At 64.1% G+C, this 13,746-nt stretch overlaps 1 protein-coding gene across 6 annotated transcripts; it reads left to right on the top strand.

The window, feature by feature from the left end:
- Positions 1–95: 95 nt before the first annotated feature.
- Positions 96–12,690, top strand: LOC309646854 (zinc finger TRAF-type-containing protein 1). Of its 6 annotated transcripts, XM_082433534.1 has the most exons (5): positions 3,133–4,031; positions 4,398–4,535; positions 9,272–9,510; positions 10,129–10,340; positions 11,919–12,690. In XM_082433534.1, exons 3-5 carry the CDS (start codon positions 9,290–9,292, stop codon positions 12,308–12,310), a joined length of 825 nt encoding a protein of 274 aa, XP_082289660.1. In that variant the 5' UTR covers positions 3,133–4,031; positions 4,398–4,535; positions 9,272–9,289; the 3' UTR covers positions 12,311–12,690. The 6 variants fall into 6 exon arrangements, with proteins under 6 accessions (XP_082289658.1, XP_082289659.1, XP_082289660.1 ...); XM_082433532.1 differs by lacking the exons at positions 3,133–4,031; positions 4,398–4,535 and adding an exon at positions 96–625; XM_082433533.1 differs by lacking the exons at positions 3,133–4,031; positions 4,398–4,535 and adding an exon at positions 2,207–3,124.
- Positions 12,691–13,746: the final 1,056 nt, after the last annotated feature.

Here is a 13,746-nt window from a genome sequence, read left to right as displayed (position 1 = left end):
GCTCGGCTCACGTGATTGAGAGAACAAGGGGGCGTAGGCGGCGGCAGGGGGGATCGCACAGGGAAAACAAAGATGGCGGCCGCGCCGGGGTCGGTGGCCGCGGCGGCTGCGGGGCGACGCGCGGGCCGAACCCACTGAGGCGGCGGCGCAGGGAGCGGGGCTGCGGGGTCGCGGCGGCGGCGGCGGCGAGAGGGCGGAGGGAGTGCGCGGCGCCCCTAACCTCCAGCCGCGGGAGCGCGCCGGCACCCGCCCGCCGGGCCGGCCGGCCGCGATGTCCGGCGCCGAGGAGGCCGGCGGGGGCGGCCCGGCCGCGGGGCCTGCCGGTGCCGTGCCGGCCGGGGCCGGGGTCGGGGCCGGGGCCGGAGCGTCTGCGGGGCCGGCGGCGGCGCTGGGCGAGGCGGCGGGGCCCGGGGTCCCAGACGAGGCGGGCCTGGCCAGCGCCCGGCAGTTGCAGGAGGCGGCGGGCGACCCCGATGCGCCGCCCAAGAAGCGGCTACGGGCGGCCGAGACGGCCGAGGCGGCGGCGGCGGCGGCGGCGGCGGGCAGCGGGAAGCTGGAGGAGCGGCTCTACTCGGTTCTGTGCTGCACGGTCTGCCTGGACCTGCCCAAGGCCTCCGTGTACCAGGTAGGGCCGCCGGCCAGACCCGGCTCGGCTCCAGCCCCGCCGCGGCCGGCCCCCCGGCACCGCGTCTCCTCGGAGGCCAGGCCAGAGCCCTGGGGCCCAGAGGTGGGACTCTGGCGCCTGTTCGGAAGCTCCTCATTCTCGTTCTCTGGGAACTTTCCTGTTTCCTGCTCTGAACCTCCTTTTTTCTCTCGTTGTGACTGCCCTTATTTCCTGATGGGAATCTCCTGTCTCCCACTTGGACGCCCCTTTTCTTTCCAGGTTCCCCTGTTGCCCCTTTCTCAGCACTCCTCAGCCCACCCTCAAGCTGACCCCAGAGAAAGCTGGCGACAGATGCCCGTGCTCCTCCCCACTTCTGAGCCTGCTCCGCGCAGCCCTGAGCTCCCTGGGCTCCGGGAGTCCCTGGTCTTTGCTCTTCCTCAAGTGCTTCTGCTCAGTTCTTTTGCAGACACACCCCCCCAAACCTGTTCTCCTGCTCATCCTGTATCCCTTTACCCTTTGGTGTGGAAGAATCCCCTTCCCTTGTCACTTCTTTTTGGGAAGAAAGTTGAGAAGGGAGGGGCTCACCTCTTTGCCTTCCCCCACCCCTTCCCCTCATTCCTGGTCCGGATGAACTGCCCACATCAAGCCCCACAGCCTGGGTCTCTTCTCCAGCCCCAGCCCCTGCCCCAGCCCAATCCAGTGCCTTCTGGACATGCTGTGCCTCAGGCTGGGCTCCTACCACATCCCACCTCACCCACACCAGGCCTGGCTTCCTAGGCTACTGGTGCTCCAGGAGGTCTGTCCACTTCCCTTCTGTCTGAAGAGCCAGCCTGGTGGCTGGACTCAGAGTCCTTAACCCGCTCAGGGCTGCCAGAGAGGGTACTTAGCCCAGGGGTTCTCACTCGTGCACCCCGTAGCAGCAGGGTCACACTCTGGTCCCAGGGTCACTGCGCAGCGTTTTGCTTTCTCCATTGTGTGTCTCTCCACGTCAACCCCCATCTCTGATTACCCCCACACCCCCAGCCCCTTTGAGGAATGAAACAGGTACCCTGTCACCTTTGTTTGCATTTACAGGAGCTGGACGTGGCCGATGGGGCCTCATCCCCCTGCTTACGCTCAGAGTGAGGGCTGTGGTGCGAGGGCCATTTTTGTAGTAAACAGTGCAGGCTAGTCTGAATTGCCATTTCCCCAGCCTCTGGATCTCCAGGTCCTTCCTGCTCTGGCGTGAGTTTGCTTTGGAGGATCCCAGTGTGCCTGGGTGATGGAGAGAGAAGAGGCATTGGTGGGGAAGTGGGTTGAGTTCCTTGGGGAGAGGACACTGGCTTTCAACCCACGCTCCTGGGCTTTGGGAAGCTCCTGGCCAGAGGCCCTAGCTCAGGAGTACCACAGGCCTCCTGGCCCAGTGCAAATTGGGGTAGCGCTTCTCATAACCGCCTCAGCCTTGGGGGTGCACCTCAGGACTTGTCCTTTCTCTGGCCTTTTTTGCTTGCCTACGACCTTTTGATCCTCCCAAAAGCACTCTTTCTTCCTTGGGCCTTGAGTGAGAGTCTAGGAAGCCAAGCCAATGGGGGGGGGGGGGTCCCAGGGGGATTAGAGGGTGCCTCATCTCTCCTCGTGTGAGTGGGCTGGAGATGGACCTGGCATGAAAACAGGCCATGTGGTGCCAGCTCTGGGTCCACTCAGCACAGAGAGCTGCATTTCTGCCTCTGGCCGGAGCCGCTGGTGACCGGGCCTCTGAGCCTGGCTGCTTCAAACCGGCCCGCACCGTGCTGGGAGCTGAGCTCTGGGCCGGCAGGAGGCAGGTGGCTGAGCAGCTCCGATGGGGAATGAAGGCTCTGGGCCACCTGGCCTGTGGCCTTCCCCGTGGCCTAGTGGGCTCTGCTCAGTGGCTTCCCTGGGAACGGGCCCGCTGAGTGAGGAGAGCCCACCAGTGCTCAGCTGTGGGTTTTGGCACCAGCCCTCTGCCCCACCTTCATTCTCCCCAAGCGACACCCGGGCCTTGGCAGGGAGTTGATTCCCTCTCATCTCTAGAGGCTGGGAGAAAGCTTTAGAGCGTGTGATCAGTGGGAGAGCCCTTGGCCCTAGAAGGGTTGGCTGGAACCCTGCCACGGGTCAGAACTCGCTTTGGCTGCTGGAAGACCTGCCGTGTGATGGGGGCCCATGGGGCATGGATGCACAGCCGTGCCCACCCTGGAGCCTGGGGTGTGAGGGGCCCGAGGGAAGGCTTCTTGGTGACTCCTTGCTGCGTGCAGTGGTCCGCATTACCCTCACAGCCACCCTGGATGGGGACATTTATTTGGGTGGGGGGGGATCGAGATGGGCCTGGAGGCCCGCCCGATTGCCTGGTTGGCATCAGAGCTGGGTTTGCTCCCAGGATGATTTGGTCAAGGACAGCATAGGTTCCACATGCGCTGCCTTGAAATGAGGACGCAGAGCTCTATGTGTCTCTGGTTGGGGCCCACTGCTCGCCAACGCTCCTGGGCCTGGGCTCAGCCCCTCCACTTCTGCTGGCCTTCTTTGGTGAGTCACGTTGACGGGCTGTCTCTGGTGGACCTGCCTCAGGCATGTGGTATGTTTTGCTCTCTGTTCCTATAGGCAACGTTTTGTCTGACCCCACCAGGATACGTGGTTCGGGGCAAGCACCAGCAGTGCTACGCATCTGAGGGCTGTTTCAGATGGTACCCAGTTCTGGGGTGAGGAGAAGAGCCAGTGACCATGCTGAGCCCTGCATGCTGTGCCTGGCACTGGGGCAGCAGGGGCGTCTCCATGGGCCTCTGGATGTGGCTGGGTGCGCAGTAACTCGAGAGCTTGCTCTCCGGCCAGCAGCCCCTACCTCCGTGCCTCTGGGGAAGCCTGGGTGGTGGTGAGAGCAGACACGGGCTGCACGGTTAGGCTTGGTCACCTGCTCCCTGATCTGAGCCCCACAGTGTCGGCTCCGCCATGGGTCCAGTACATCACACCACCTGGGTTGGGATTCTTGCTCTGGTGTCAGACCAGGGCACTCATGCAAATGGTTCTCACCGTGACCTGCGTTAGGTCAGGTCGGGTCAGGGCTGCAGCTGGTGCGGCAGGTGCTGGCTTTGATGTTCTCCGTGTGGGTGTTAGGTGTATTCTTGGTGACTGGCCTGACAAGGTGTGCAGCTGCCTTCCAGGGTCCTGGGTGGGCATGGCAGCGGGCAACCAGGTAGGGGTAGGAGGGCCGGGGATGCAGCAGTGACGTGCACATAGGAGCTCTGTGTTGGAGCCGGCAACGGGCAGCTGTGCTGGCACCTGCTCTGAATGCAGCCCTGTGGCCCCAGGGCGACGTGACCCGGGTCGTCTGCCTTCTTTGGGGGAAACACGGGCTCAGTGGGTGGTGCCTGGATCGTTGCAGCCACAGCCTGATCCCTGACCCCACCTGGGACTCTCCTCCAGCCCTTCACACAAGGTAGGCCTGGCCCTGACCCCGCTAATGTCAGCTGAGGCCCTGAGCCTCAGACCGACATCTGGAGGGAGGGGCCGCAGAGCTCTCCCACCCCAACTTGGTTCTCAGCCAGGAAAGCTCCTGTGACCCCCACTGGGGTGGAGGAGTAGTCAGGGGGCCTTTGTCACGGTATGTGGTACCAACTGGCCTTCTGGCCCCTTTGCCCACTGCTCCCGCCTCAGACTTGAGCCCCGCCCCTTCAGCCCATTGCTCTCATGCCCCTGCTGCCGGGGTGCCCTCTCCCGTCCCTGCCCCTGCCCACTCCTGCTCCTCGTGGGCCCCACTGAGGCAGCACCCCTGCACCGAGGTCGTCTTCTCTCCCTGCTACAGGATGCCTGTCCCACCCCACCTGCCTGGGCACTTGACGCCGTCTGTCCTGTGGGAGGATTGAGGGTGTCCTGCTGCGCTTCCTGTGCCCGCCAGGACTCGGCTCAGCCCACTTGGCTTGGTTACCTCGTTGGCAGCCATGTGGGTAAAAGGCCCGGGAAGCAGGGGTGGCTCCATCTCTGCCTGTGTCCTGGCCAATGTGAGTACCCGCCTTGGGGAGCTTCCAAGTGCGCCATCTTGGCATCTGTCGACCTGCCTGGTGCTGCAGACTCTGTGCAAGGTGATGTTTAAGGAATCTCTAATGGGGCTGCCCACCCACATGGCCTGAGATCCTCTTCCCCAGCTCCAAGACTATGGCTGGCTCATGCTTTGAGAAAAAAGCTTTGAAAATATGTCTGCATAGCTATCCAAGACAAGGGCAGAGAGAAGAGCAAGTTTCTGGACTCTGACGAGATGAGAAATTGTGCTCTTTGTAGTGGTCGTTTGCCATTTGAGTTACCTTTTGATCCAGGCAGCACTCGGGTTCTGAGCAAGAGCCTGACTGCAGGTTTGACTGATCCCCACCCAAGTCCCCGGGTCTCGGGGTGCTGTGACATCAGGAACTGCTGGCCCAAAACTTCAAACCCAAAACCTGGTGGAAGGTTGTAGCCCTGGCTTCCCCTGAGACAGTTGTGTGTCTCAGACCCTGCATGGTCCCTTCCAGGCCCCTTGATGAAAGAGGTCAAGGAAACCTCAGGCCGAGTGTGCAGGGGTGTGGGGTGCCGTGAGACCCTGCTGGGCCTGGTGAAGGGGGGCCTCCAGCTGGGCTGAGGGGCACTTTGGGGGTGGGTACCCTCCTCTGTGCTTTGGAGATTGGGCTGCTCACAGGAGTCTGGGTGCTGAGCCTTCCTTTAGTGGTAAAGAGCGGAGTTTGGGGGGCACCCCAGGGTTTGAGGGGACTGTGGACTCCAGGCCTAAAAGGCCTGCTGATTGAGGACTTGGCCCCCAGAAGCTGGGGGGCATTTTCTAAGACCTGCTATTGTCCCAAGGCCCAGGGGCCAGGGCTCCTCCTCAAGAGTCCGGACGGTTCCTTCAGCTCCGCCAGGGGGAAGCTGGTTCAGATAGAGGCCCCGGCCTGCATGGCCTGGGTGCCCTGGGCAGGCAGGGGGAGGGGCTGCTGGGCGACATCCTGGGGGCAGGGACAAATGCCCACTTTTGGGCCATTGCAGAGGGGCTTGGGCTGGGGCACAACTTGGCGGGCTTGGGGAGCCCAGGGGTGAGAGAGGGAGAGGGGGTTTTGTGGAAATCACAGGCTTCTGCCTGGGGTCCTTCCTGAGGCTTCCGGGCAGGGGCTGCATGAGGGGCTAGCTGGGTTCTGCTGGGTGATGAGTGTGGTGCCAGGCATTAGTTCTTTGGCCACTGTGTGTCGCACTGGTGGTCCTATCCTACCTCTTCAGTGCGTAATAAGGCCAGTCCTGTCCTCGTTGCCTTTTTTTTTGGCTGCGCCACGTGGCCTGCGGAATCTTAGTTCCCCGACCAGGGATGGAACCCGTGCCCCCTGCAGTAGAAGCGCGGAGTCTTAACCACCGGACCGCCAAGGAAGTCCCCTTGTTGTCTGTTTTTTTTTTTTTTTTTTTTTAATTTGGTTGGGCTGGGTCTTGGTTGTGGCAGGCGGGCTCCTTAGTTGTGGTTTGTGGGCTCCTTAGTTGCGGCTCGCCGGCTCCTTAGTTGAAGCACGTGGGCTCCTTAGTTGCGGCTCGCGGTCTCCTTTGCTGTGGCATGCGAACTCTTAGTTGCAGCATGCATGTGGGATCTAGTTCCCTGACCCAGGCTCCCTGCATTGGGAGCACGGAGTCTTACCCACTGTGTTATCAGGGAAGTACCTCCCCGCCCCTTGTTGTCTTTTGTGCCGGAGAAAATTGAGGCCCAGAGAAGGATGTGACCAGCCTCAGAGCATACTGCTGGTGACCTGTGGGGTCTGGCCAGCATCTGTCCTGGGAGGGCCTGGGAGGCCCTACAAGGTCCTGGGTCGTGGAGCCCCGTCCGTAGCCCTCCCTGTCTCTAGGGTCTTCCTGGCAGGTGGTGGGAAGGCAGCCCAAACTGGGCACTGCAGGAACTGCTCCTTGGAACTGCCCAAGCTCTCGGGGGCTTGGCCCTGGCACGTAGCGTGGGGCACTCCGACTGCCCTGGCTTGTGCTGTCTGTCAGAGGCTTGGCATATGGCCAACGCTGTGCTGAGCCCTCTGGGGCCCAGCTTCTGGATGGGCAAACTGGGGCAGGTACAGTCCAGCCCGACCACCGCAGAGGCCCTGGGCCAGGCCTGCGTGCAGAGTTAGGTCTCGCTCTGGAGGCCGAGGGGGAGCCTGGCTGGTGGGGAGGGCTCTGGAGCATGGTGACTGTCCTGCTGTGGACAGACTGCCTGGGCTGGGTAGGTGCCGGGGCCAAGGCTGGCCACCTGGTGTCCACCCAGAGAGCGCCCCTTGGGTGGCCGGTAAGGGACTAGCCACGTGTGGCCGTTGGCTTGCCCCTTGGCAGGCCGGCAGCACTTGGAGCGCCTTGCTGGTTAGCCGCGTTCCGATTCGGAGCTGAGCGGTTAGGGCTGCAGGGGCAGCGCCCCCGCCTCCCCAGAGCCCAACAGAGGGCAGGTGCCCTAGTACCTGAGCCTGTGTTGGGTCTGGAGGCTCCGGGAGGGTGGGGTGGGGACTGGCCCTGGAGCCTGGGAACTCCTGCGGCCCCCAGGTTCTGAGGCGAGGCCTGCCGGGGGGCGCGCAGGCCACCCCCTCCGCTCCAGAGCAGGGGGCTTCCAGGGCGGCGCTGGGAGCGAGCAGTCACACAGCCGGCAGCCTCGGGTCCCTCAGGAAGTCCCAGGACTCCATCCCGAGTCGCTCGCCTGCAGGCCCACGCCCTGGCTGGGCCACCGGAGACAGAGGAGAAGCCAGCTGGGTTGGGCCCAGCAGTGACTGTTGCTCTCTGCTGAGGCCCTCGGGCCCTGCCTTGGGGCATCTAGAACTAGAGCTGGCCACACAGAGTAGTGCGGGGTCCCCAGGCCTTCCTGGCTTCCTCACTGGGGTGCTAGGCAGCGGCTGGGACTTCAGCAAGCCCGGTGCTTCCTTGTCTGGCCTCACTTCCGGGGGCCCTGCAGCTTCTTCCTCCCGTGACTGAGTGGTCAGGTCGCCATGTACTGCTTCCTCTCTGCCTTCTAGAAGCCACAGCGATCCTCTCCCTGGGGCTGTGGCACGGTGAAGCCAGGCCCTCTTGGGCTCAGGCCCTTGGCGGGGCTTTGAGAACACGTGTGACCTGGGCTCTTGGTCTGAGCTTCCCACAGGGTGGCAGCAGCCTACGGTGCCGTGTCCCCCTACCCTCTCCTCCACTCATCGCGGCTCTGGCTTCTCCACTGACCCCGGGCGGTGGACGGGTCAGACTGCTTTTCCTCCCTGGCCGCTCTCGGGACCAGCCTCGCTCCACAACCCCCAGCCAGGCTGTGTGTCCAGAGAAGGCGCTGGCCGGCCCCTGCCAGCCCCCTCCTCGTCTCGCACATCTTAACTTTTGACCTGACTTAGAAATTGAGATTTGAGTGCAGCTGATCTAGGGTGTTTGTGTGGACCTGGATCCTGTGACTGAGGCCTTTGTCCCCGGCCCCCGCATCGGTCCTCAGCACATAGGTCCCATCGCTCACTGGACCCCAGGCATGACCCACAGGCGCTGAGAGCTCACTCAGCCTCTTGCAGCCCTCAGCTCAGGGTGCACGGACCCCTGGTGTTTACCGAGGACCCCATCGTGTGCAGGCGTGGCTTGGCAGTGGCCCTGTGAGTCCCTCTACCACACTGGATCCCAGTCGCAAAAGGGTCCTGGGCCCCAAGGAAGCCTGTGGAAGCACTGCCTGCCCACTTGCCCTCAGCTACTGGGCGTCTCCCAATGGAGATAGGTGCCCTCGGGTGAGGGGGCCCACACTCTCACCAGTGTTCCCCGGGCTCCAAGACTGCCGTGTCTGCCCTGGAGGACACAGCTTGTCTGCTCTTGCACCTCTGGTTCCCGTGTGGGCCTCTCCTCCCCCAACCCCGTGAGCCCCTGCAGGCCCAGGCCCATAGCCTGCCGTGTGTCTCAAGGGCACCAAGTGGGTGCTCAGGAGGTGTGTGGAGCCGGTGATGGAGCCGAGGTAGCTGAGCCGGCAGCCCACTGTTCACACGCCAGGACCCCCGGCAGGGAGGGGCAGGTCGCCGACGGCATCGTCTGCGCCTTGGATCCGCAGACTCAGCCAGGGAGGGGCCTGGCTCCTAGGCCCAAAGCCAGCAACGCTCCTGCGGACGCACACTGCCCACGTGCCCCGTCCTGGGCCAAGTGGGCCTCCCCGCCCGCCACGGCTCTGTGCCACCGGCCCTTGGGAAGGTCCCCTCCAGGTAGCCAGCCCCACTGGGAGGGTGGCAGCTGCCTCCTCACCTGTGCAGGCCCAGGAGGCTGGAGTGGCAGGGCCAGGCTGAGGGTGCAGCTGCCTCGGCGTGGGCAGCTGGCCGAGAGCCCGCGTTCCGTGGGCGTCCCTGAATCAGGCCCTGTGGTGGACTTTGGGGACAGTCTCCAGCCCCTGGATGGGAAAAGCCCCCGTGTGGCCCACCCAGTGCCCGCTGGCGGGCCACCACAGTGAAGAGCCCGAACCTCTGCTGCCAATGAGGGCCACCTCGAGACCCGCCCTCTCCATGGGGACCCTGCTGGCCGCGTGCACGGGGCTCCGGGAGGACAGCCTGGCCCTCCCTCGGGAGTGGGAGTGGCAGCCTGTGCTTGTCGGGCAGCAGCCTGCCCACGGCCCCTGCACCGCAGCCCCTGGGAGGGGCCGGCAGTGGGGCGGGCGCGCGTCTGCGCGGTCCCGCAGGTCCGTGAGCTTCATCTCCCTTTCCTTCTCCGCAGTGTACTAATGGTCACTTGATGTGCGCTGGCTGTTTTATCCACCTACTAGCAGATGCCCGGCTGAAGGAGGAGCAAGCCACGTGCCCCAACTGTCGTTGCGAGATCAGTAAGAGCCTCTGCTGCCGCAACCTGGCCGTGGAGAAGGCCGTGAGCGAGCTGCCCTCTGAGTGTGGCTTCTGCCTGTGCCAGTTCCCCCGCTCCCTCCTGGAGAGGCACCAGAAAGAAGAGTGCCAGGACAGGTAAGCACCTGGGCTGGCTGGCCTGCCTGCCGGGGGCTTGGCTCCACACACGCCGCCCGGCGGCGACCTCACAGGGCCGGGTCAGTGCAAAGCTGCTCAGGGCCCAGGCCATGGAGGGGGTGGGCGGGAGGCTCCACAGACTGGGGGGCTTAGATCTGCAACTGGAAGCGTCTGAATGTTACCCTGGCCCTCCAGGGTTCTTTGTGGCTGTGTGGTGCCTTCTTTCTTAGAGACTGTCCATGGTGTCCCTGGGCCAGGAAAGTGTGGCCAGCACAGGGGCTCTGGGAGCGCAGCGTGATGGTGGCACTGGCACCCCAATCCCCCCCCTCCAGGGGGCCAGGCTGCCGAGCCTCCCCTGGAGTGAAGCCACGCGGGGCCCAGGACCGTTGTGGAGAGAGGCCCCGTGGTAGTGGGTGTAGGGGGTATGCATACGCACAGCTCACACATGCCCTGCTCCTTCTCAGGCTCTCACGCACTCTGACCCCTTCCTGAGGGCCGGCATGTGGGGAATATGTCCTTCAGGGAGTGGTTTGTGTGAGCAGGGCTGGTTGGAGGCCCACTGGCACAGCCACCTTCTACGGGGCGCGGGTGTGACCGCAGTGCTCGCCTCCTCCCCAGGGTGACGCAGTGCAAGTACAAGCGTATCGGCTGCCCATGGCACGGCCCTTTCCACGAGCTGACAGTGCACGAGGCCGCGTGTGCCCACCCAACCAAGACGGGCAATGAGCTGATGGAGATCCTGGACGAGATGGACCAGAGCCACCGCAAGGAGATGCAGCTCTACAACAGCATCTTCAGCCTGCTCAGCTTCGAGAAGATCGGCTACACAGGTGAGGCGCCCTGCTGACCGCTGCATGCCACACAGGCTGGGGGTGGGGCCGGCGGCTGGGAGCCGGGGGAGCCATGGGGTCTGGGCAGTGGCACAGGCTGCACCAGATGGCCAGGCTCTGGACAAGCTCCTGGTGAATGGGAGGACATCTAAGGGAGAAGAGGGGCCGGGCAGGACCCTGGAGGCACCTGCATGGCTCTCACAGAGGCCCTTCCCACCCGTCCTCCCCACCCCGGCCCTGCTACCCCAGCAAAGTGGTGTCCTCACCGCGTGGGGCTGCACAACCTTGGGACAGTTGGGGTCTAACCGGAAGGTGGGTGTGTCTTGGCGGGGGGTCTGGGAGCTGAGGGCCTGCCCTGCGGAGCCAGGGGCAAGAAGAGCACTCGTCATGTCAGGTCCTACCTGCAGGCGGTTACTGCAGTGGCCACGGGCTTCCTGAGGCCAGCGAGAAGATGGTCAGGGCCGGGGCTCCAGAACGAGCTGAGGGTGCCTGACTCAAGCTGCAGAGCTGGGAGTGGATGCCCAGGGATGGGCAGGCTGGACTGCACTCAGGCCCGCTGGATCTCCTGGGCTCTCCTGGCCACCGCCACTGCCTCTGGACACTCTGGGGAGCAGAAGTCAGGCCAGAGCCTGGTCTAGACACACACAATAGCAAGAAGCCCCTGCTGTCACTGGAGCTGCTGGGGGTACTCTGGCCCTATACTGCCCGGCCCACGCCAGGCGGCTGGCCCAGAGCGCCGAGGGCAGTCACAGGCAGCCAGTCAGACCGTGCTGCCTGGACTGGACCTGGCTAGGTGTAGGCCTGTGGAGGCCCAGAAGGCCGAGGGCCGGGGTCTCAGCAGAAGAAGACCACGGCCGCTGGTTAGTCGTAGCCTCAGCTGCCCCGGTGGGCACTGTGTCACAAACAGTCCAGGCCAGGCCTGGAGAGTCTGGGTGGACCGAGGCGTCGTGACTGCAGCCGTGGCCGGGCAGGGAGGATTGGCCACCTCTGTGGAGGGACTCGCCAGCCGTGGGCCACGGGCTCTGCTGAGAGAACTGTGTGATGGCAGTCGCCCACTGACCGATGGGCCCTTCGGCCGGCCAGCAGAGCCCAGCACCAGCCACGCGATGGCACTCCGCCTCGAGGCCCAACACGCCAGCCCGGCCGCCGGCTTTTCCGGCAGCTCTGTATCGGAACCAATAAAGTACACTTGTTCACAGAACTGCATCCTGTCTGTGTGTCTGCTTACCCCGGCCCCCTGGGCGGGGCCTCTCCCTCTGCTGGGCCCTGGGGAAGGGTGAGGAGGGAGGCCTCACCTGACCTGGGGGTCAGGCGGGGCTGGCCGTTCACCTTTCGCAGCCTCTGGACTCCCTGCCGCTAACGCGTGTCACTTCTGTTCGTAGTTGTTTCCCCAAAGCTTGCGTGCGCCTCCGTTTGCCATAATTGCATTTGATTTGCCTTGTGACAAGTAGAGCCCGCTGTGTCCTGGTAAGTTGCCTTCCTCCCTGGCCGAGCCCGTGTCCTCGGCCGGCTGGGAAGGCGCTGCCCCTGGCCCTGCCTGCTCTGACCACCGGCTCCCCGGCCTGTCTGTCTCCACAGAGGTCCAGTTCCGGCCGTACCGCACGGACGACTTCATCACGCGCCTGTACTATGAGACGCCGCGGTTCACGGTGCTGAACCAGACGTGGGTCCTGAAGGCGCGCGTGAACGACTCAGAGCGCAACCCCAACCTGTCGTGCAAGCGCACGCTGTCCTTCCAGCTCCTCCTCAAGAGCAAGGTAACGGCGCCCCTGGAGTGCTCTTTCCTGCTGCTCAAGGGCCCGTACGACGACGTGAAGATCAGTCCTGTCATCTACCACTTTGTCTTCACCAATGAGAGCAACGAGACGGACTACGTGCCGCTGCCCATCGTCGACTCCGTGGAGTGCAACAAGCTGCTGGCCGCCAAGAACATCAACCTGCGGCTCTTCCTGTTCCAGATACAGAAGTAGGCAGCCCCGAGGCACTGCCCACGCCTGCCCGGCAGCGGCTTCACGGCGCCATCGCCCATCTCAGCCAAGAAGGAAGAGGAACAGAAGCGAACACTGGGACGTCTGCATGCGTGTGCGAAGGCGGGAGCGCCCCCCTCGCCCTCTGCCCCACCTCCCCTGTCCCGGGCGCTGGAGGCCGGGCCACCGCAGAGGAGACGCTGCTCGGGGACCCAGGGGGCGCGGCGCAGCACGGCAGCCTGGGCCCGGCCCCTACCGCGCAGCGGGCCACACGCCTGCTCTGGGCCGCACATGGGGCTGCGCACGGCCCCTGGGCCGGGCTCGGGGGCGCTGACCTCAGACGGCATATTTGATTGCAATTAAAAAGGCACCCTTGTTTCCTACTTTCTGTTTTGTTCGAGGGGAAGGCGTGGCTGTAATTGGACAGAATGGGGTCTTCGGTTTGGCCAAGGGTCAGAGCCCGCCCGTCCCTGTGACTGCGCCTTCACGTGCCCCACCCCAGGAGAGACTTGGAGTCGCTGCCCCCTCTGTCACAGGCCTGGGCAGGGGAACGGGCGGGGTCGGGGCTCTCACTAGCTCCAGCACATCCCACCCCCAGCCGCTCCAGGGAGGCAGGACTTGGCCACCAGGGCTCAGCAGACGTTTCGGAATGCAGGGTAATTTTCTCTCTCTTCCCAGGGAAAAAATTAAACCCTTTACAGGCTCTTCTACAAGTTATGCAAATTGGGCAAGAGAGAATCTATCTTCTGTATTCAGCCTTAAGGACTCAGTGTCCCCAGGCTGTGAGGAGAGTCCTGGGGTCTGCCAGCGGTGAGCAGTCCTGGCTGTGTGAGGGTCTGAGTGGTCCAGCTGCCCCCATGCTGCTCTCAGGGACCAGCTGCTGGCCCTGCATCCAGGGCTCTGCGTGGAAGTCAGCGCTGGGCAGTGTGGTTTCTCACCCGAGGAAGGTGGGCCCCCCGAGGTCCTGCAGTCCTGCCCCAGAGCTGCGGTGAGCGGGCCCAAGTGCAGGCCTCACAGGGGGAAGGAGCCCTGCCTGGGGATCCCGGGACCCTGGGACCTACTGGGAAAGGGAGAGCTCCGGCCCCTGCTTAGGAGACAAGGCTCTTCTGCAATAGTTTCTCGTTGCTTCAATACCAAAGAACTGTTTGCTTCGCCCCCGCAGCCAGGCCCACCCCCGTGCTCAGAGCAGCCCCTGCCGGCCTGGCCCCCTATTGCCCGGGCCCTGCAGGCTCAGTGGGCAGGGCCTCCCTGGCCTGTCTCTGGGGGCTCCTTTCTCTCCCGGCCCTCGAGGTGGGGAGCTGAGAAGGGGAGTGAAGGAGCTATGGGGTACAGCTCGAGCCTCAGCCAGTTCCTAGTGGACGAAGCAGCCCTCCCAGGCTGGCGGGGCCCCTGTTCCCCACCCAGGGCATGGGGCTGGCGGGGGTCCCATCCTGCAAGGC

This window comes from Balaenoptera physalus (assembly GCF_965194825.1).
Source record: "Balaenoptera physalus genome assembly, chromosome: 17".
NCBI lineage: Eukaryota > Metazoa > Chordata > Mammalia > Artiodactyla > Balaenopteridae > Balaenoptera > Balaenoptera physalus.
The sequence above is the reverse complement of the archived record's forward strand: the minus strand, read 5'-3'. Positions and strand labels throughout refer to the sequence as shown.